This window comes from Mirounga leonina, unplaced genomic scaffold (assembly GCF_011800145.1).
Source record: "Mirounga leonina isolate KUSES-001 unplaced genomic scaffold, KU_Mleo_1.0 Mir_173, whole genome shotgun sequence".
Classification (NCBI taxonomy): Eukaryota; Metazoa; Chordata; class Mammalia; order Carnivora; family Phocidae; genus Mirounga; species Mirounga leonina.
The window spans coordinates 10,714,922-10,736,572 of record NW_023270447.1 but is presented as its reverse complement, the minus strand read 5'-3'; the positions used below and the strand labels follow the sequence as shown (position 1 = coordinate 10,736,572).

The 21,651-nt window shown below is 36.0% G+C and overlaps 2 protein-coding genes across 3 annotated transcripts in view; one reads left to right on the top strand and one right to left on the bottom strand.

The window, feature by feature from the left end:
• Positions 1-1,522, top strand: part of TRMT13 (tRNA methyltransferase 13 homolog) — a 20,971-nt gene extending 19,449 nt beyond the window's left edge. The window contains exons 10-11 of the mRNA XM_035017937.1: positions 569-1,001; positions 1,302-1,522. Coding sequence (XP_034873828.1) covers positions 569-1,001; positions 1,302-1,497 — 629 coding nt within the window. The 3' untranslated portion in view covers positions 1,498-1,522. The remainder of the gene's footprint in view (positions 1-568; positions 1,002-1,301) is intronic.
• On the bottom strand, positions 1,120-21,651 carry LRRC39 (leucine rich repeat containing 39). Of its 2 annotated transcripts, none has more exons than XM_035017939.1 (9): positions 21,515-21,650; positions 17,463-17,655; positions 11,670-11,775; positions 10,477-10,633; positions 9,804-9,940; positions 6,642-6,787; positions 5,776-5,928; positions 4,777-4,916; positions 1,120-1,778 (listed from the first exon to the last, which is right to left on the bottom strand). In XM_035017939.1, exons 2-9 carry the CDS (start codon positions 17,573-17,575, stop codon positions 1,723-1,725), a joined length of 1,008 nt encoding a protein of 335 aa, XP_034873830.1. In that variant the 5' UTR covers positions 17,576-17,655; positions 21,515-21,650; the 3' UTR covers positions 1,120-1,722. The 2 variants fall into 2 exon arrangements, with proteins under 2 accessions (XP_034873830.1, XP_034873829.1); XM_035017938.1 differs by lacking the exon at positions 1,120-1,778 and adding an exon at positions 1,803-1,991 and having other exon boundaries at positions 21,515-21,651.

Here is a 21,651-nt window from a genome sequence, read left to right as displayed (position 1 = left end):
CAGTAACTAATTGCTGAATGAATGCATAAATACTGTAAGGCTGCTCAGTGAGGCCTACTTCCCACAGAATGACTCCCTCTTATCAACTCTTCAGCTCATCCGGATTTGCTGTGAACATCATATGTTTCAGGACTGACACCTAACATCAGTCTAAGCAGATGCCTTTCCCTTCTATTCTTTCTTTTCTTTGGGTTTCTTAAACTCAAAACTTCCCTGGCATGTAAGTGTAGATCAGTGATTTTTTTCTATACAAGTCCTTTCCTCAGCTAGAGTAGGAGAAATGAGAGCCAAGTTGAGTAGTTGGACTAAAGTTTTTACAGACTGTAGACCTTAAGCTTCAGCCAGTTGTTTGGGGAAGTAGAATAAATCATTAGAGAAAATGAGATGCTAATGAGAAAACAGCAAATATGAACAAAATTGATAATTCATGGAAGAGTTGTTACAAGTATAAAGCCAAGCAGGTTTTTGTTGTTGGGATTTTAGAAACCATACTGCTGAATAAATGTAAAAAAATACTTATTTTTAAAGATGATGTGGTTTGGGGGGGGCCACATAATTGTGTTTGCAGATCTTGCATTACGATGTTTGGTTGAAACCTATGCTGCCAGTTGTGAGGAAAGGAATGAAGAACCTTTAGCCAAACGCATAAAGAATGATAAAACAGAGAAAGAAATTAACACTTTGGCCAAGGAAGGAAATGAGAAAAATGTCCCAGAGAAGTGGAGCCCTGTGGCTGGCATTGTTATTGCACTCTGTTGTCACCACAGGTGTGATTGGAGACATTATGTGGGCAAAGAGTATTTCAGGGCTCTAGGCCTTGGAGCAGTGGAATTCCACTACTTTCAGCGAATGAGTAGTTGGGCGACTTGTGGGATGCGAAAAACATCTTTGGAAGCCTCCAATCTTACCACAAAGAGAAAAGATAAGCAGAATGGTGACAGTGAAGAGCATGATGACGGGGGATGCAGAATCACGGATGAAAGCACCGAGAGTGTCCCTGGGTAAGTGACTACTTGGAAATGCACGACACCGGGGCAGAAATGTTTTGTTATTGCTGGACTTTCTTTTTAGATAAATGTCCCCCAAAATCTATCCATGAACATGCATTTTACCATCCAATTTTAGAATACATTGAAATACACTTTTATTGTGGCAAAAATAAAACATATCTTGGAAGCATGGGACATAGCACCTAGTGTATTGCAGGTTAGTTAGGAACTTATCAATAAATAGAAGTGACTAAAATAATTTTTTGTAAACTTTTACAAATTTTAACGATGTTTTGTGATTATTCGGTTTAGGTTCCTTACTGTTGAAGAAAAGAAGAAAATAGGGCATCTTTGTAAATTGCTGATTGACCAAGGCCGAGTCGAGTATTTACAGCAGAAAGGATTCAGTCCTGCTTTACAGTATTATACAGATCCTCTGGTATCTTTGGAAAATGTATTGTTAACTGCTTTACCAAATCATTCTTCATCACCAGAAACAACTGCTTAATGGAAAAGAAATTGTGAACATCTGTCTTCCACCAAAAAAAATTTTTTTTAATTGTATTTTTATATTCATAAAATATACTTTACGTAGCAGAGATATGAACTTTAAAAAATGTTGTGGCCTCATTGAACTTCGGTTATAGCTTTGTTTTTTACTTAGAAGTCCAAATGTTAGCAAATTCACCAAATTCTCAAAGTAATTCTCTTCAGCAGGGCATCTTGAGTTATATTATCCATCAGTATTTATAGAGATTGGTAAAGTAGTTGAACAGTTGACTTGGTTATCTGAAACACACGTAACACATCAATACACAACTAGCACATTAGCTTTCTTATTTGTATTAATTTTGGAAATTTAGTACTTTTTACTTCTCAAGTTCAAGATGTATGATCAGTTGTCCATTTGTAACAAAGGCAAGTCTGAGAACTTGGCTTATATATGGATTTTTTTTGGTCCATTCCAATCTGGAAAGGATAATCTATTGTGATTTGTTTCTCCTAATGCAAAGAAATTCAGAGATGTTCATAATCAATTAATGAATTCACCTTCAGATTTCCAGAGCCATACATGTATTTATGTATTTCTGAATTTATCCATGACAAACAGCAAAAGTGAAGAGATAGTTTTCAAGGGAAATGAACTGTTTCACTTCATTTTTTTAATTGAATAATTATCTAGTTCGAACTTCCAAAAAGATAACTTATAAGCCTCATTCACAAATTAAATTGAAATTTGCAAATAACTTCTGAAGTTAATTAGGTATCATATCTTTTAAAAGGACATTTTTGTACATATAAGCACAACTATATATTCTCCCCTGTTTGAGAAAATAATTTGGAATAAAATGGAAATTAGATAATGAAACCAAAACCACCTCACACTTAGGCCTTATTTAACTCATAAGCAGTTTCTATGCACAAGCAAATATTAATCCAAACATATGGTAAGGACTGTTACTGTCTTCACGTTATCCTTCATTTATTTCTGTCTTTATTTGTGAAAATTGTCTTAATCATTGGTACCTTTGCCAAGACAAAGATCAGAATTAATAATTTTAGGTACTATAATGATATTCTTAGGTAACTTTTTTATCCTATAAATAGATCTATGAGTACATGAATTATAAAATAGAAGCCTAGCGCATTTTTAGTTCCTGCTTTTCTGCTTTAATCTCCTGTGTTTTATGAGACTGCGTAGGTTCAGATCCTGCCCTACCACCTTAGTGTATGACCTTGGGCCACTACTTAATCTCCTTGTGCCTCGATTCCCCTTCTTAAAATGAGGATGATGAAGATAATAATAATACTACCTACCTCACAAGGTTTTGTAACAAATGAGATAACACATGTAAAATGCTTAAAACAGCTCCAAGCACAGTGTAAGTACTCAATAAATACGTTAATAATTCTAATTCACAAATCTATTTTTAATGACAATAGGCAAACTTGGTTTAATTATCTCTGCTTAAGTTGTAACCTTTTTTCTCTTTTTATAAGTTCCATGTCAAATATTATTAAAGTAAGGTAGTTTGATTATTTCTAAAGTTAATTACTCATGCTGCCCAATCAAGAGAACATAAATAAAGGGTAATATACATCATTCAATAATTTCCGTGATTTTACTGGGTCAGGCAATGCTAATTGGTGTCATACAGTCTGTTTTGCATCATTCAACAATTTATGCCCAGGAATAAAAAATATTCTACAACAGGCATAATCTCAACTATGTTTCACAAAACATACACATACACGCAATAGTTATACTGATAATAGTCCTGTGCCCATTTAGCTTCATGATGTTTCTGACAATGGTACTAAGTATTTTATGGGCGGATAAGCTTACCCTTCAACAAGCTATAGGTCAAGATTCTTGTTTTCCCCAACCTTGTTTACTTCCCTTAAGATATCATAAAAAAGTAACTATGTGGGATATGTATATTGCTATTCCTTGACCTGCCAAATTTTATAGGGACAGCAAACCCCTTCTTGAACTTTCAAATTCACCTACACAACTACCTCTTCCCACATGTCCCACAACTATGTCAAATTTCCTTATCTTCCACTTCTACCACCTCATCTCAGCATCACCATCCATCCGGTTGCTCTAACCAAAAACAGATTAATCTTAGAGTCCTCTCATTTCCCATCATTCAATCACCAATTCTATCTACTACCTGTTTTTTATGTATTTATACCCTGAACTAGGCCCCAAACTAACTTTACTTGTCGTCCTCCAATCTATTTTCCATGCTATTGTTTCTGTGACTTGCTACCACAGATTAGATGACCATTTCCTAATATCTGCCACTGGATGTTGGTAAAAATGATTCCTTCTAGCTAAAACACTGCCATTTGTTTGCTTGGATTATACTCATTCTCCAAAGCAGCTATCTTAGAAGATAAATTAAATCTGACCTTTTGATTCAAAAACTCTTCATGTTTTAGTGCATTATAAAATGATTTCTATTACTATACTATTGTTTCATTGTTTTTCTTAATAGAATTGTCTCTTTGGCCTCTTATAATCTTGGTTTAAGTTAAAGGCTTTCCTTTACTGAAAAAGTGGTTTAATTCTTAATTGAGACTGAGTGATTGAAATCTATATATCAAAACCTCACATTTTAACTATTGGTTAAAAATCTGTTCTCTTAATATTTTTCATTCCTAGGCAAAATATTATGTTGCTATTTGTGGATTATAGAAAAAGAGGAAATGACAGGGAAGGTAGTGTTCATGAGTACACTGAAATATATGACAAACTGATAGAATGAGGTAGTGAAGCTTTAAGAATCACATCTTCAGGGGCACCTGGGTGGCTCAGATGGTTAAGTGTCTGCCTTCGGCTCAGGTCATGATCTCAAGCTCTTGGGATTAAGCCCCGCGTCAGGCTCCCTGCTCAGTGGGAACTCTGCTTCTCCCTCTCCCTCTCCCCCGCCCCCCCACCCAGCCCCCAGCTTGTGCTCGCTCGCTCTCAAATGAATAAATAAAATCTTTTTAAAAAATCACATCTTCCTTCCCTTGGTTGTGCTTCAGGTCCTTGGCCAAAGAAATTTATTTCCTGTCACCACTTGAAAAACTTTCAGTATCTTCACAATTTCTCTCTAAGCCTTTATCAAAATTGTGAACAGATTGGAATTTCACTTTTTTTCCTCCAACAATATTGACCAAAAGACAAAATTTGACAGAAAAGGTAAGATGGAATGAGAAATCTATAAAGGAATCTATATATATACACACATTCCTCTACCAAATATTTGACATGTGTTATATAAAAATGCCATACCTGCTCTTCTCTGGGACTCCTGTATATATGCATGCATAAACTGAAGGCCAAATAATTCCCGTTCCTCTTCTTCATCTATGCTTTCACTGGGAGGAAGTGTTACTTCCAGTTTCAATGGATTGTCTCTGAAGTTGACAAACCTAGCAGTTCACCAAAAAACAATATTTTTATAGATGCCATAGAAGTGTACATTTATTTTTCTGAGGAAAGATCAAATGATAATACACTAAATTACTTTTTTTTTTTAACTGGTTTCAATAACATTTTGGTGAAATGTAGTAAATCCTAAGAATCCTTTAAGTTTCTCTTCCAGAAGGAAAAAAACACTAGTTTTAGACAACTCATTTTCAAAGCTTATAGAAGCAACTATTAGTCCCTAGCATGTATTTAATATGGTGAAGTTTCTGCATATTTTATAGACTTGTGTCTTATACATCACTGTACCTTCATCGAGTACAGGACTCAGCAGTTGCTGAATAGGTGAATGAATGATTTTGTTATGGAAGTTGTGGGATTTGATGTGAATTCTCTTACATTCTCTGTCAGGAAATTAAATTTTGGAAGGAACACTTGAGGGAGTTCTGAGAGTAATTAACTTAGTAAAAAGTTGTATTTATTCTTTCTGTAACATAATTGCCTGTGTCCACTGTAGTCATTTAGAAGGAAAATAAGCACTATTTTTATGCCTTTGGTTTTTATTTGTAGATGAGGTTTGTTAGCAGTTCCAAAGACGATTTTCATAAAAATGTCACCAACTGAGGGCATTCCTGAAAGCCCATAATCCCAGTATGGCTTTTGTTTCAAGAATTCTTTCTTGAATAATTTTGGCCAGTATTATATGAATCCTACTTATAAATTATAGAATTGCAAAGTTGGAAAAATTTTTAAATGTATTCATTCATATGAATGAGAACTCAAATCCATTAATAACAATTTCTCTATATTACCTTGTTCTGCAGCCAGAAAGGAACATGTCAGTTTTGTGTCTACAACTTTTACCTCAGATTGGTCATCTCTTCCATGCACACTGGAATATCTTGCAGTTTATTGTTGCTGAGTACAAGAGTACCCAGATTTTTCATATTGCTGATTATTTCTGGCAAGCATGTTATTTTATTCCGTTGCAGCCATAATGTATGTAGACTCTGCATTCTGATGAATTAAAAGAGATTTCTGTGATTAATCATACATAATATGAAAACCCTGGTTCTTATTAACCTAAAATGAAACAAATGTCATCTTTCATAACATCTCCTTTAACCAGTGTACCAGTTGAGTTAACCGACTTCACGTTACCTGATTATTAGGGAAACTGCATTGGAGGGTTAATCCCTACAATACACTTCTCAGCATGTGGTAGTAGAAAGGAAACCATATTTTAGAATTCTTCACTATTCTCATAGGAGTTCTTAAAGAACAGCTATAAATGTTATCTAGTCTGAACTAGAGTGTTAGGAGAAAAATAAGAAACTATGAATATGCCTATTTGGGTAAGACAAGTATGCATAAGGGTTAACAGCATGGACTGTGGGCCAGGCTGCCTAGGTTCACACTTTTAACACTGTGATCTTGAGCAATTTACATCTCTACATTAGTTTTCATCCATTTGTAAAGCCCACAGAGGGCCTGGCATGCACAAAGTAATGTTGTTACTGTGTGGCATATTCGTGTCAGCATGTTGAAGTCAGAGAGCCAGTTTTTCTCTCCCAAAGCCCTTATACTTAAGTAAATGAAAATATTGTTAAAAAGTAGCATATTTAGTACCTCATGGGTCTCTTGTGATTGATTATGCTTGGGGTCTCCTTTGTTATTTATGATGGATGACTTCAACACATCTGTTAATGCACAGAAAATTACATATTTACCTTTCTATGGTATCAGGAAGTTGTGCAAGTCTGTTGCTCCCCATGTCGAGCCATTCAAGAGCAGGCATGTTCAACACAGCCAGAGGGATTGTAGTAAAGTTGTTCATACTCAAATCAAGGTGCGTAAGCTTTAACAAATTGCTGAGCTGAAAAGGCAAGCAAGCTTTTTCAAAATGGATGTCCACAATGTAAACTCTTAGAACACTCACATTAGTAGCGCTTTTTCACATCAAGGAATGTTCACATTATGCTTGGGCTTTTTTTTAGTCATCGTCCCCAAAACTTTGAAATAAAAATAAAGCTAAATAACCTCCAGAGAAATGAAAAACTTATAGAAAGCTCATCTATTCAAAGAAAATTTATCTTCCAAATACCCAAGTTCCAGCACTTACAGAACCTGCTTGTGTTTGCTTGTATTTTCCTTTCATCCTGCATTTGAGATTTATATGGGAAAACCCAAACTTCAAAATAATACTTCTCTTTATTGAACCTTCTTTTTTGTGCCTGATATTTTACATATGCTATCTCAGTCATAGCATTTACTGTTTGGTACTTCTATTTTCTCAATGAAAACATCAATAAAAGTTTATTAAGAATGATATCCCAACACCAGTGTGCTCAGCTTAAGAAAGAAAATGTATTCAGGGGCACCTGGGTGGCTTAGTCGGCTAAGTGATTTGGTTTTGGCTCAGGTCCTGATCTCATGGGTGGTGAGATGTCCACCCCACCCCACCCCTGCCGTCGGGCTCTGCACTCAGCAGGGAGTCTGCTTGGGATTCTCTCCCTCTGCCCCTTCCTCCACTCACTCTGTCTCTCAAATAAATAAATCTTTAAAAAAAAAAAAAAAAAAATATATATATATATATATATATATATATATGTTGCTATGACTGCCTCCTATGTGTTCCTCCCTTCTTCCTTTCCAGAGGGAACCCCTCTCCTGAATTTGGTATTTATTATTCCTGTGCATGTTTTCTTGTTTTCATTACTATACATAAATACATGTTTTTAAATATTTCTCTGTAATTACTATTATATGTTTTCATAAACAAAATTTAGTACTTTTATTTGAAGATTATGATACTGTACTTCCCTTAACTTGCTTTTTTCTCTTAATATCAGTGACTCAATGTATTCACGTTGATGCTTACAACTCTAGTTTATTCATCAACTTTACAAGATGAGTATCTTATTTCTATTTTATAGACAAAATGGTTGAGAAATACCATGTAACTAGAAATGATGGGTGATGTGCACTCAAAGTTTTCATGGACCTAAAGCCACAAAATTTCTAAACTCTTTCCATATAACACTGTAGTGAAAGTTTCAAAATGTGAGAATTTAGTTAACTTTTCCAAAAAGCTTTCTATTTTATCTAGGCAAGTTCTGTTTTATTATCTCAGGGAATGTTAAGATTCGTTCCATATCTTTAACACCACAAAAAAAAAAAAAAAAAAAACCCACAAATGCAGTGTTTTGTGGGTAATGCAAAAAAGCAGGTTTCCATTTAGTAGGTAATCTTTGTCCAAGCTTTAGAATTCAAGCCATGAATAAAGTACTTTTTCAAAATCAGACTTCAAAATTTTTCATATGGTTTAGAATGGAGTATAGAAAGATCGTTTTCAATTGGCATAAATATGTTTGTGTACAGTGTGCAGCGTAGTGTGCCTGAGACATAAGTCTCTTCCTGTTACTGATTTCTGAGTCGCACTAGAACCCTTTGATTTTATATTGAAAGATATTCACATTATTATAACAACAGTCTTTATTTTGCATATGTGAAAACTGAGACCTCTTTATGTAAAGTGGTGAGTTCAGGGCTTCACAGCTAATTTAGAAGCCATTCTTGGAGGGGCGCCTGGGTGGCTCAGTCGGTTAAGTGACGGCCTTCTGCTCAGGTCATGATCCTGGAGTCCCGGGATCGAGTCCCGCATCGGGCTCCCTGCTCGGCAGGGAGTCTGCTTCTCCCTCTGACCCTCCTCCCTCTCATGCTCTCTGTCTCTCATTCTCTCTCTCTCAAATAAATAAATAAAATCTTAAAAAAAAAAAAAAAAGAAGCCATTCTTGGAAATAATCCCAGGGTCAAGATTTCAGTTCAATATTTGTTTCAGCAAAACCTGTTTCTTATGTGAAAAAGTTAAGGAAAACACAGGCTAATAGACCTGCCCGAATTCATACAGCGTTTTTAGTGATGGAACCAATCCCAGAAAGAAAATCACAAGAATTAGAAAGTTCAAAATAAAATATTTATTGGACCTCTTGTAGATATAAAGAAATTGTCCCTATGATCATCATTTTCATCATAAATAAGTACATACATTTCATTAAGTTGAACTATTCAAAGATGAGATAGATATAAATGTAGAAACTATGTTTTACTTGCAAGAGCAACAATTGGTGACATATTTACTGGTGTGGGAAAAAAAGTGATATTCTCACCAAAAATAGTGGAGAATGGGAGAAAGGAATAGTCTATTTTGTTTTGAGTTTTAATTATGTTTCTTAACTTTCATCTTGCAAAGTCAATACCTTGGAAATTTTCTTTGCTCATTGTAAGATCATTAAATACGTTTGAAGGATGTTTGAAAGTGTCTCTATCACTATGATCAGCTTGGTTTTACTAATAACAAGTCATCATACCAAATCAAAATTTGAAGACTTTGCAAACCCATTGCTTTCTTTTACTCAGCAGAGCCTAAGAAACTAGCAAAGAAACACTTTTCTGAAACTGAAGAATTCATTTCTTACCACTTCACCTCTATTTCAAAAACTGATCACTCTATAAACACCAACTAGTAAAAAAAAAGAATTTTTCCATCACCACATTGTCTGTGCTTTGTGATAATCATTTATTCACTAAGCATTTATTAAGTTACAACTACAACTTAGGCTGTGCCTTCAATTCTGGAGATAGAAATAAATAAGACTCTTACTCTGGCCTTCAAGGAGATCACAAATGATGTCAGTACTGCATCTTTTATGCTAAATAGATATTTCTCTAATTAAAAATATGTGTTATAATAGGAAATGATAATCACTAAATATTTTCTGAAATAAAATCTATAGCATTTCTTCATTAGTGTTATTTTTGGCAATCACACAGTTGAGAAGTAAACCAGTATTAGGTGGACAATAAGTCATAGACATTTATGTCTTTCTGACCTCTTGTGGAAGATCACAGATGTCTCTGTTTACAGCAAGTTCTAGTTTCTCCAAGCTGGCACAATGACTTATTTCCCTGGGGACAGTCTTGATTTTGTTGTAACTAAGAATCAGCTCTTTAAGTTTAGTGAGAAGTCCTACAAAAAAATAATACACGATAGAGAGCAGATGGATATAAAATAATGTTTTCAGTTATTTATTACAGCATAACTTACTTGCCAGTTTCGTACTGGCAAATCAAACTTCCCAGGTTCTTCCCTTTTCCCAGTGTATGTCCTATCCCTTCTAAAGATAGGAGGTTTATCAGTGCTATAAGCAAAAAATGTGTTTTTTTTTTTTCATCTTGTTTTATCTCCTATATCATGGCCAATTTTCCATTTAGGGATTTTTTTTCTCATCCAAGGAATCTTTCTTTCTTGCCTTCAACCTGTTCTCTTCTAGGAGGATTAACTGAACAAGACACATTGTTTCCAGAATCTATACAATGTTTCCCAAGGGACTTTCCTTGCCTTGAAATCTTATCTTGAATCACTTCTGTAAATTCCAGAAACTTGGGTCCTCTGGAAGCTTCAATTTAGATGTCTACAATTTTCTCAAGACTCGGGGCTACATTATTCCATGTATCAAAAAAATTCTCAGTAAAAAACCCGGGAATAAAAGCAATCTTCCTTACCAATTCCTCGAGGTATCTCTGAAATTGTGTTTCGAGATAAATCTAATACAATGAGGTTCTGGAATCTTCCAATGAATTCAGGAATTTTCAATAAACCAGTTCTATGAAGTTGCCATTCCTGTAGCTGATTCAATTTCAGTAGAGAAGAAGGGAGGGTCTAAACTCAAGTAAAAGAAATGACAGAATTAATATATTACTTAAATTATTTTAGTATCATGTCATACTGAAGTATAATTGTAGCAATATTACTTGATTTGTAAAAGAACTTTGGAATATTTTTTCCTTAATGGGTTATATTTCCAAGTGCTTTGTGTTACTTCTGAGTTTTAAGAACTTTACTTTGGGGGTACAGGTACTAAACCTTCAAACCCCAATCAGAATAAACAAAGATAATGTATTTTGGTCAATAGTGCACACCCATATAACAATGTCCTAAATATATTGTTGTATTAGGCTTTTTTAGAGAACATATATAGTTGAAAATGAGAATGTGGTGGTTAGAGAAACAAAAAATCATTTTAGTGAATAATTCAAATTTCTCTTTGAAATATTTTGTAAGTTTTTTACAGATTTTTTTATAAAGATTTTAAGAGTTTCAACCTTTCTGAACTTTACACCTTTTCCCTTTCAACCTAAAATAGCCCAAAGAGAAAATAACCTGCTAGCTAACTATACCTACATGTATGAAAACAAACACTGACCCAAGGTATAGATACCTTTATAAAAATTAGAGCATGCCTAATGTAATTAAGCAAACTCTGTGTGTGTGTGTGTGTGTGTGTATTTATGAGAGGGAGTATGAATCAGGTAGTAGCCCTCGAAAAAAATGAGTATCCTATTCCATTTTGTGGACTTTTAGCTGGGCATTTGTTTTGGAAAAGCTATATGATTTTTGTTAGGCAGATGGTCATCTTTTTTATGGAAATGAGAAGTTGCTTACTAGTCGGATTAGTAGGAGAAAAAATGCAAATGACTTATGTTTAGGCAGAGTTGAAGAAAACTGAGTTTTTACCAAAAAAATGTAAGTTATATTTCTTTTCAGTTGTTCATGTTGCCCAAATTCATTTGGTGTATTATTAACATTAGAATTTCTAACTATTCTGGACTTAATCACACAGTCTCAGAATCATTTTCTCAACTCTCCCACAAAACGTAAAATACAGAAAATCAAATATTACTTCTATGAAGCTTACCTTCCATTCCTCTTTCTCTATCTTCAAAATGACTCTTCCATTTTCCCTGATGACCTTTTCTTTTAGCTTGCTTAAGCGTACTCGTTCTTCCCAGATCTGCACTAGCCTAAGAGAGCAGACATTTTAGGTCGCCAGTAACAACATACATAGGTAGCATTCACTTTTATATAAAAAGTGATCCGTCAAAAACAACCATTTGATCGGGGCACCCGGGTGGCTCAGTCGTTAAGCGTCTGCCTTCAGCTCAGGGGATCGAACCCCACATCGGGCTCCCTGCTTGGTGGGAAGCCTGTTTCTCCCTCTCCCACTCCCCCTGCTTGTGTTCCCTCTCTCGCATTCTCTCTTTCTGTCAAATAAATAAAATAAAAATCTTAAAAAAAAAAAACCATTTGATCGATAGTATCTAGAAATCAGAAAAGAAGTTGTTTTGTAAGAATTATAAATATGATTTGAATCATAAAGCCCTATATTTAAGTTTTGAAAAGTGTCATAACTCCATAGATTTAACTAATAGCTTTATTGAGTTATACATAATTCACATAGCATAAAATTAATCCTTTTAGAGTATACAATTCAATGGTTTTGGATATTTTCACAGAGTTGGCTCAACTATCACCACTATCAGATCCAAAACATTTTCATCATTCAAAAAAACTCCCAACCCAGTGCAAACTGGTGCAGCCACTCTAGAAAACAGTATGGAGTTTCCTCAAAAAGTTAAAAATAGAGCTACCCTACAATCCAGCAATTGCTCTACTAAGTATTTACCCAAGAAATACAAAATACCAGTTCAAAGGGCAGCATTATCTACAACAGCCAAATTTTGGAAACAGCCCAAGTGTCCATCAACTGATGAATGGATAAAGAGGATGTGGTAATACATATACATACACACATATACATGTATGTATATATACAGATGTATATATATGTATATGCATAAACATATGTGTGTGTATATACATATACACACATATGGGATATTAGCCATAAAAAAGAATGAAATCATGCCATTTGCAGCAATGTGGATGGAGCTAGAGAATATTATGCTAAGCGAAATAAGTCAGAGAAAGACAAATAGCATATGATTTCACTCATATGTGGAATTTAAGAAACAAATGTGCAAAGGGATGGGGAGAGAGAGAAAGAGGCAAACCAAGAAACAGACTCTTAACCACAGAGAACAAACCGATGGTTACCAGAGGGGAGATGGGTGGGAGATGGGTTAAATAGATGATGGGGATTAAGGAGTGCGCTTGTGATGAGCACTGCGTGTTGTAAGGAACTGATGAATCACCATATTGTACACCATAAACTAATACAACACTGTATGTTAACTAACTGGAATTAAATTAAAAACTTTAAAAAATAAAATAAAAGCCACACTCATTCCTCCCTTTCCCAGCCCCTGGTAACCACTGATCTTTCTATCTCTATGAATTTGCCTATTCTGGACATTTCATATTTCATTTCATATTTATACAGTATGTGGTCTTTCCATGTAGTGTAAGTTTATTCAGAGTTCACCCACGCTGTAACATGTTTCAGTATTATATTCCTTTTTATAGAAGAATCATCTTCCATTGCATGAATATACCACATTTTGTTTATCTGTTCATCAGCTGATGGACATTTGGGTTAATCCCACTTATTGGCTATTATGAATAATGCTACTATGAACATTTGTAAACAAGTTTTTATGCAGACATATGTTTTCCTTTATTTTGGGTATAGTCCTAGGAGAAGAATTGCTGCATCCTATTATAACTCTATTTTTAACTTTTTTTTTTTTTTAGGAACTACTAAACTGTGTCCAAATTGCTTGTACCATTTTACCTTCCCTCCAGCAGCACATGAGGCTTCTGATTTCTCCATATCCTTGTCTACTTTTGTTATTGTCCATGGTTCGAATCATAGCCATCCTAGTGAGCGTGAAGTGGTATCTCACTGTCCTTTCAACTTGCATTTATTAGACATCTAATCCATAGATAGTTAATAACTTTATAATGACTTGCAAATAATACAGTTCAACTTCAGAGTTAAGTTATGATTATATTCCAATTTTATTCAGATATAAAAATGCATAAAACCTTTGTCATTCTGAAACACATTCCTATTGATTTTTGGTTCATTGAAAACATACATAAGAATAATATCAAGCTATGAAAATGACTAGTATAAGGTTGCAGAAGTTTTTTTTATTTCTACACTAGAAAATTTTTAATGTATGAGAAATGAGAAAGAATAAGTTTAGAATTGAAATCTTAGCCTCTTAGAATGATACATAATAAAGAAATATAAGCAGTTATCAAAGAACATAGGTTTAATTAATTTGAATAGTCACTTGCCAAAAAGATCTATGTATTTCAGAACAAGATTTAATGACAAGTGCAATTAGATGTCTTATTCCCTAAACTTTTACTTAAAGAATTCATCAAGCAACCATTATATGCCAAATGCTATGCTGCACATTGTGCATGCAAAAAGCTCTGTCCTTAATGAGTTTACAGTGAGGCTAACTATTACTCAACTAGTATCTTTCCATCTCCTATAATGATTCTTAAATTCTTTCTGGATCTAAATTTCTATGATCTAAGTCCGAATGCATCACTTAACTTGGTGACCATGGGCAATTCATACCACCTCTGTGGGCCTTGCCATTACAATGGGGTTTGGATTAAATAATGTCTAAGGTCTCTTCCAGCTCTAGTGTTCTGTAATTCATCCATTATTTAGTCTAAGCTTGATGTTCTTTCAATTTTAAATAGAAATTTTCTACCTCCTATGAAACCCTCTTATTATAGTCTAAAGGCTTTCCCAGATTTTGCCACACCAACTCTTACCCAAGTGTTTGATTTCTTCAAGACAGCTTGGCATCAAAAGACAATGGGGTCAATTTCTGTTTAAACTTTAGGCTTTTTGAAATAAATCTTTAGCCACATTTAGCCAAGAAAAGCAGCATTAGTTTACATCCTTAACCTTTTCTATCCCTTGCCTATTTTGTAGAGAGAGAACGTGAAGCTGCTGAAATTATTCTTTTCTTTTTAAAGATTTTATTAATTAATTAATTTATTTATTTATTTATTTATTTGAGAGAGAGAGCGCATGCATGAGGGGCAGGGGAGGGCAGAGGGAGAGGGAGAATCTCAAGCAGAGTCGATGAGGCACTAGATCCCATAACTCTAAGATCATGACCTGCGCCAAAATCAAGAGTCGGATGCCCAACTGACTGAGCCACCCAGGTGCCCCAATTAAATGGTTCTTAACTAAACATGTGTAATAGGTGAAGTTCAGGAGTTTAGAAGCAAGTCAGGATTCCTGCCCTGCCCACTGTTTAAAAAGGGATAGGATTTATTAAGAGTACTCTGAAGTCAAGTTTATCATAACTATAGAATACAAACATAAGAGATTTCATAAGAGTAGCTTTATATATAAAGGACCAATCTAGGGAAAGACCTAAGGTGAATATTATGCCTCCTGAATCAGACTGCGTAGGTATGAATGCCAGTTCCATATTTATTAGCAGTGTGATCTTTGACAAGTTACTTAGGCCTATCCCTCAGGTTTTCCATCTTTAAAAGGGAGAAAATGAACACTCATGTGTGGCAGAGACTGATACTCCTCTTCTTCCTCAATAATAGAGCCTCTAAATTTAACTGGGCTGAAGACTTCATTTAGTCATCCTCCCTTGGAGTTAGATATGATTCATATAACTGGGATGTTAGCAGAAGTAGGAGTGGGTGCAACTTCCTACTAGCTGGGATCAAATATGTTGGCTGCAGTTGCTGTATCATTTGGGGCCATTAAGTGACTTTAGGAATGGAAGCCATGCACAGTTGAGCAACAAGATAAAAGCCTGAGTATTTGACTCGGTGGAGTGCTATTCCAGCCCCAGATCAAATATCCAAAAAAGTTAACATATCTTGTTTAGAAAATATTATTTTGGGGACACTGGGGTTGCTCAGTCAGTTATGCATCTGACTCTTAATTTCAGCTCAGGCCATGACCTTAGAGTTGTGAGATCAACCCCTGCATCCGGCTCCCTGCTCAGCGAGGAGTCTGCTTGGGATTCTCTTCCTCCCTCTTCCTCTGTCCCTCACCCCCCTCCCCACTCTCTCTCAAATAAATAAATCTTTTTAAAAATTTTTAAAAAAGAAAACATTATTTTGGTTTTCCTTCTCTCATAATGCAAAATAATCCTCATCAAGACACTGTTTCAGTGTGTTGAGAGGATTAAATGAGATAGTACAAATAAAGCACTTAGCAGAGTGCCTAGTAAACAGTAAGTGCACAATAAATGGCTGCTACCCTCTTCACTGTCAGCATCATTATCCTTTTTATTGGCTTTGGTTGGAAAGAATGGTCCCTCCCCATCCAGATTTTTGTTTTTACAGAGAGCAGACACAAAATAATTGCTGATTAAGAACCTTTCCCCCTCTTCTTTACTGGGAGAATAGCTGTTATTCTCAAGCATTTGTACTTCCCCCAAGTAACGCAGGTGTAAATCTTAATTTGTTTAAACGAATCATGCAGTCTCATTCCCCTAGAAGGGGACTGGATTAAGGGAGTCCAAATGACCCAGTTCTGGCCAATGAGAGCTGAGGGAGAGGTTTCCTAAAGCGCCCAGAAAGGCTTCCTCATTCCTGAAGAAACAGAAATCATTTCCACTCTTCTGATAACATAATGATGCCTAGCTGTGATGCCTGGAAGTGGACCAGCCATCCTGTGACACTCACAGAGGGAACCTGAGGACCAAACTGACACACTGAGATTAGCAGTAGAAGGTGATAAAAAGAAACCGAGTCTTTAAAGCTGTTCAGGCTTTGGGATTGCCTTGCTTCAGGACTTCCCTGGTCCTTAAGCCATTCTTAGTTGAATTTTATGGTACTTGTTAACTGACACAGGAGCATTTTTTCCATTGAGATATAATTGACATATAACATTATTAATGGTCCGATATTTAGGGCGCCTGGGTGGCTCAGTTGGTTGGGCGACTGCCTTCGGCTCAGGTCATGATCCTGGAGTCCCGGGATCGAGTCCCGCATCGGGCTCCCTGCTCTGCAGGGAGCCTGCTTCTCCCTCTGACCCTCTCCCCTCTCATGCTGTTTCTCTCTCTCTCTCTCTCAAATAAATAAATAAATAAAATCTGTAAAAAAAAAAAAATGGTCCGATATTTATATATGTTGCAAGACAAAAAGACAATTTAATATTTAGAAAGAGACCTGGTGAATGAGAATCACAGGGATCCATAAGGAAAGTGGCTCTTCTTGCAAGATTAATAGAATGCTTTGGAGACATCCAATCAGGAAAATAGGGAGATATCAAGAAGGCAGAGGAAATGAGAGCCAAACTATTTAAGTATTATAGCCCAAATCAAGGAATCAGGCGACCCACAGGGACCCTGGCTGAAACTCACAGCTGTTCAAGTAGGTGAGAATCTCTAGTACCTTCTATTGCCAGATGTCGCTTTAGTATCTACAGGATATAATACTGAACGAGCAATCACTGAAAAGTGGACTAAAAGACGCTAATCAAACTTTGAGGAATGTTGAACAGACTCCTATGAGGGCCTGAAGGTAACTACTATTTTCACAGACAGACACTTGTACTTTTTGCAGCCATCCCCACACAGCCACACGTAATTAAATCGCGTGTGTCCTTTAGTTAGAGTTTGAGTTCTCAGTAAATAAAAATATCAAGTTCAACAATAAGGCATTTAACAAGTGCTCTTTTCTATAATGATGATATGGTGAATGTTCACTAACTCAAAATAACAAACATGTTAAAGCATACTTCTGTTGAAATTCCTTCTCTCGCTTCAGGTCTTCATTGTGTTTCTTTATTCTTTCTTCCCAAACTTCCTTCACAGCACTGACAGCCCCAGGACAAACTGCGTTTTCTGACATGATCTCTCCACATTGTCACAGAGTCACCAACTTCATTAGATTCTGAATCGCTGAGTCACAGATGCCATCTCAAAAAGGACCTAATTGTAGCGGAGAAAAAAACCTGTTTCAGAATGGTCACTGAATCCAGAAATGATCATAATAGCTTATATTTATTGAACACTTTCCATGTTGCCAAGACTATTTTTATACACTTCACATATCATCTCTCACTTAATAATCCTCATAAAAATACTATGCCATGGATGCGTTTTTTTTCTTTAAAGATTTTATTTATTTATTTGAGAGAGAGAGAGAGTAGAGTGAGAGAGAGAGCATGAGTGGGGGAGAACAGAGGGCAGAGGGAGGAGTAGCAGGCTCCCCGCTGAGCAGGGAGCCCGATGTGGGGCTCGATCCCAGGACCCCAGGATCATGACCTGAGCCGAAGGCAGACGCTTAACCCACTGAGCCACCCAGGCGCCCTACCATGGGTGCTTTTATTGTGTGTAATGTACACATGAAAAATTGAGCCTTAAAAAAGATGGACAATTTGTTCAAGGTCTCATGTCTAGTATGTGACAGAGGTGGAAAGTGAAGCCAAGTCTACTTCCTTTGCTACTATGTAATTAACAATAATGAAAAACTGCAACTAGTTTACATGCCCAGTTTAGGAAAATGATTAAATAATGGATATATACATTTAAGACCAGCATTTGGGGCTATCTACTTAATCTAGATGCTATATGTATAGGCTGGAATTTGGTTAACTGGCAGTATACTGGGATTATTTGCTCTTGTAAAATAAATCGTAAATGGGCAGGTGTAATACTGAGGATTGTGACCTGAATCTCAAAAAGGAAAGGACAGTACAAATAGGGGAATGGTTATGTAAATTATGGTAGATCCATTTGATGGAATGTTATTTGCCTTACAAATAATTGTACTGATTTCTCATCAAATTGTATTGGTAATAGTGAAAGAATTTGACTCACAATTAATTGAATTATTTCTTCCCAAATTCAGGAAGTCAAAGATGTCCACAATCACAACTATTCAACATTATACTGGAATGGCTACAAGGCAAAGGAAGTAAATAGAAAGGTATAAAGTTTGGAAAAGAAGAAGTGAAATTTGCAACAGTGTAGGGAAACAGGTGCTCTCATACACTAAAGGTGGTAGTATTTGTTCTTCTCAATGGAGAGAAATTTGGTAATGTCCATCAGTCTTATAAATGTACATTCATACTCATAGGAATTTATGTTGCAAATATTTTCAATCTTAAAATTACATATTATAAAGTTATTCACTGCAATGTTTCTCATAGAAGCAAAAGACTGGAAAAAATATAACTTTTTTTTTTAAAGATTTGTCAGAGAGAGAGAGCACAAGCAGGGGGAGCAGCAGGCAGAGGGAGAGGGAGAAGCAGGCTCCCGGCCAAGCAGGAAGCCCAATGTGGGACTCGATCTCAGGACCCTGGAATCATGACCTGAGCCGAAGGCAGACACTTAAATGACTGAGCCACTCAGGCATCCCACAATATAACTTTTGATCAGTAAATTATAGTACATCCATATCGTGGGAAATTATATAGCTCCATAAAGTAAAACATTTCATATACTGACATGCCATGATCTCCAAAATGTATGACTATGGCATAATTTAATTTTTCTGTCCCAATGAATATGGGTATTTGGGTACCAGAGTTTTGCTATTATGAGCAATATTATTTCCAAAATTCTTCTCCTCATCTTCATGGTGCTCAAGTGGTATTGCCTCTATTGGGTCTATACCTAGAACTAGATTTATACCCAAGAGAAATAAAAACATATGTTCACACAAAAATTTCTACCTGAATGTTGAAGTAGCATTATTCACAATAGCCAAAAAGTGGAAACAACTGGCTGTCAACTGACAAATGGATAAACAAAATGTGGTATGTCCATACAATGGACTATTATTCAGCCATAAAAAGGAGTAAGTACTGATACATGCTATATCATGGATAAACTTTGAATGAAGTGTGCTAAGTGAATGAAGCCAGACACAAAAGACCACGTATGATCCCATTTATATGAAATGTCCCAAATAGGTAGATCCATAGAGAAAAAACGGTAGATAAGTGATATCCAGGGGCTTTCCAGAGGGGGAAAGAGGGAGTGACTGCTAAAGTGCAGAGTTTCTTTTTGAGTGATGGAAATCAACTTTTTAAATAAATCAACCTATAAAAAAGCAAGAACAACTTATTTATGGCTAAAGAACAGAATGTAATAAGTATAATACATCTTGAAAATATAAATTATTTTTTTAAAGATTTTATTTATTTGACAGAGAGAGACACACAGCGAGAGAGGGAACACAAGCAGTGGGAGTGGGAGAGGGAGAAGCAGGCTTCCCGCCGAGCAGGGAGCCCGATGCGGGGCTCGATCCCAGGACCCCGGGATCATGAGCTGAGCCGAAGGCAGACACTTAATGACTGAGCCACCCAGGCGCCCCGAAAATATAAATACTTTAATAGAATGTGGAAGAAGGACATGGGGAAGTAGAAGGAAAGAACACTAGTAGCCACATCTTCAAAGTGGGGAGTCATAGACACTGTATTTTATGGAATGAGAACTAGATATTGAAGCATTTGTTTCAAGTTATAAAGGAAATCAAGGGAGAAACTAAAAATAAGGATATAACTCTATGGAGGTGTAAGTGAACTTAAGCATCATCTTTCACAATGAAGTTCCATAGATAATGCCTAAAGTTGATAAGAATAATAACCACCTTTGAAAAAATACAAAACAAAACAGGAACTATAGAGATAACTACCGAAGACTAAATCCTGAAATGGTTAAAATGCTTACTTCTAGAGTGATAGAGAGAAATGGGGTAGAGAATATTGCTTTTCATTATTTTTTTTTAAAGATTTATTTATTTATTCATGAGAGACAGAGAGAGAGAGAGAAGCAGAGGGAGAAGCAGGCTCCCAAGGAGCAGGGAGCCCGATGCAGGACTCGATCCCAGGACCCTGGGATCATGACCTGAGCCGAAGGCAGACGCTTAACCGTCTGAGCCACCCAGGCGCCCTTGCTTTTCATTATTAATCTTCTCTAAAGTATTGATTTCCTTAAAAGTATGCAGTGTGGGAGAGAGACAGAGACAGAGAGGGGGCGGCAGAATAACTCTATTACAGAGGACAAAAATGTTTAAAATGTTAGGATGGATATATAATTAATTGCCAATGCAGAAAATTAGTAGGAAATGGTCTCTATTTTTAAGCAAAGCATGCACAGTTTCCACAGAAATGGACTGCAAGGTCTTTTTGCCATCAAGAAAACTTGGGATACATATGCTGATAATCCAAACCCCTGGGAACATCACAGTCAACCTACAATTTATTGTCTCAGATTCTAGCAAGTTTGAAGTGTTTATCACATAATAAAACATTTTTTAAAATCCCAAGTATGTACATGTAAATGTGTATTTTTTAAAACATACATAACCATTCATATGCTCATTGGGTTCCTCAGTTTGCCACTGAACTTCATTCAGCCATCAGCTTTCCTATAACAGTGACCAATTTCCCTTCGAGGAAAACAAGTCAATAATGATATATATATATTTCTACCTCCAACACAGAATTGTGTTCTCTACCTTGATTAGATAACAGAAAAGCACACAGTTTGGCAAGGACATACCCCGGAGAGTCTGCTTTCCGAAGGCAAAAGAAAGAAAGGAAAAAAGAAACCCAAACAAACCCAAAAACAAACAAACAAAAAAATACTTAACTTTGAGGGAAATCAGTATTTCAGAGGAAAACAATTACACGCATGACTATGAAACCCCACAAGAGACTTTTAAATTCAATTCCAAATTCAGTTATACATTCCAGTAAATTCAGACACAGTGAAGTCATCATCAGCAACCTCTTTCTATGTGAAGAATGGGGAAAAAATGTTTTTGAAAAACACTTACCACTGTCAGTGGATGCAGAAGCTAACATGCCCAAAGTTAGTGACTACCAGCTGAGAGAGGATTTCAGGGAGAATTGTTTTCAGTGTGGCTCCGGGATGATTAAAATCCTCGGTCAGACTTGTAATCAAGTGAAATGT

Bases quoted from the DNA above. Each gene is read 5' to 3' on its own strand.
- LRRC39 (XM_035017938.1), bottom strand. From the start codon at position 17,575: ATGTCAGAAAACGCAGTTTGTCCTGGGGCTGTCAGTGCTGTGAAGGAA. The intron at 4,917-5,775 runs GTAAAAGTTGTA...GTGAACTGCTAG, and splicing joins GAAGAGATGACCAATCTGAG to GTTTGTCAACTTCAGAGACA. The intron at 1,992-4,776 runs GTATGGCATTTT...TCTTTGCATTAG, and splicing joins GGAGTCCCAGAGAAGAGCAG to GAGAAACAAATCACAATAGA.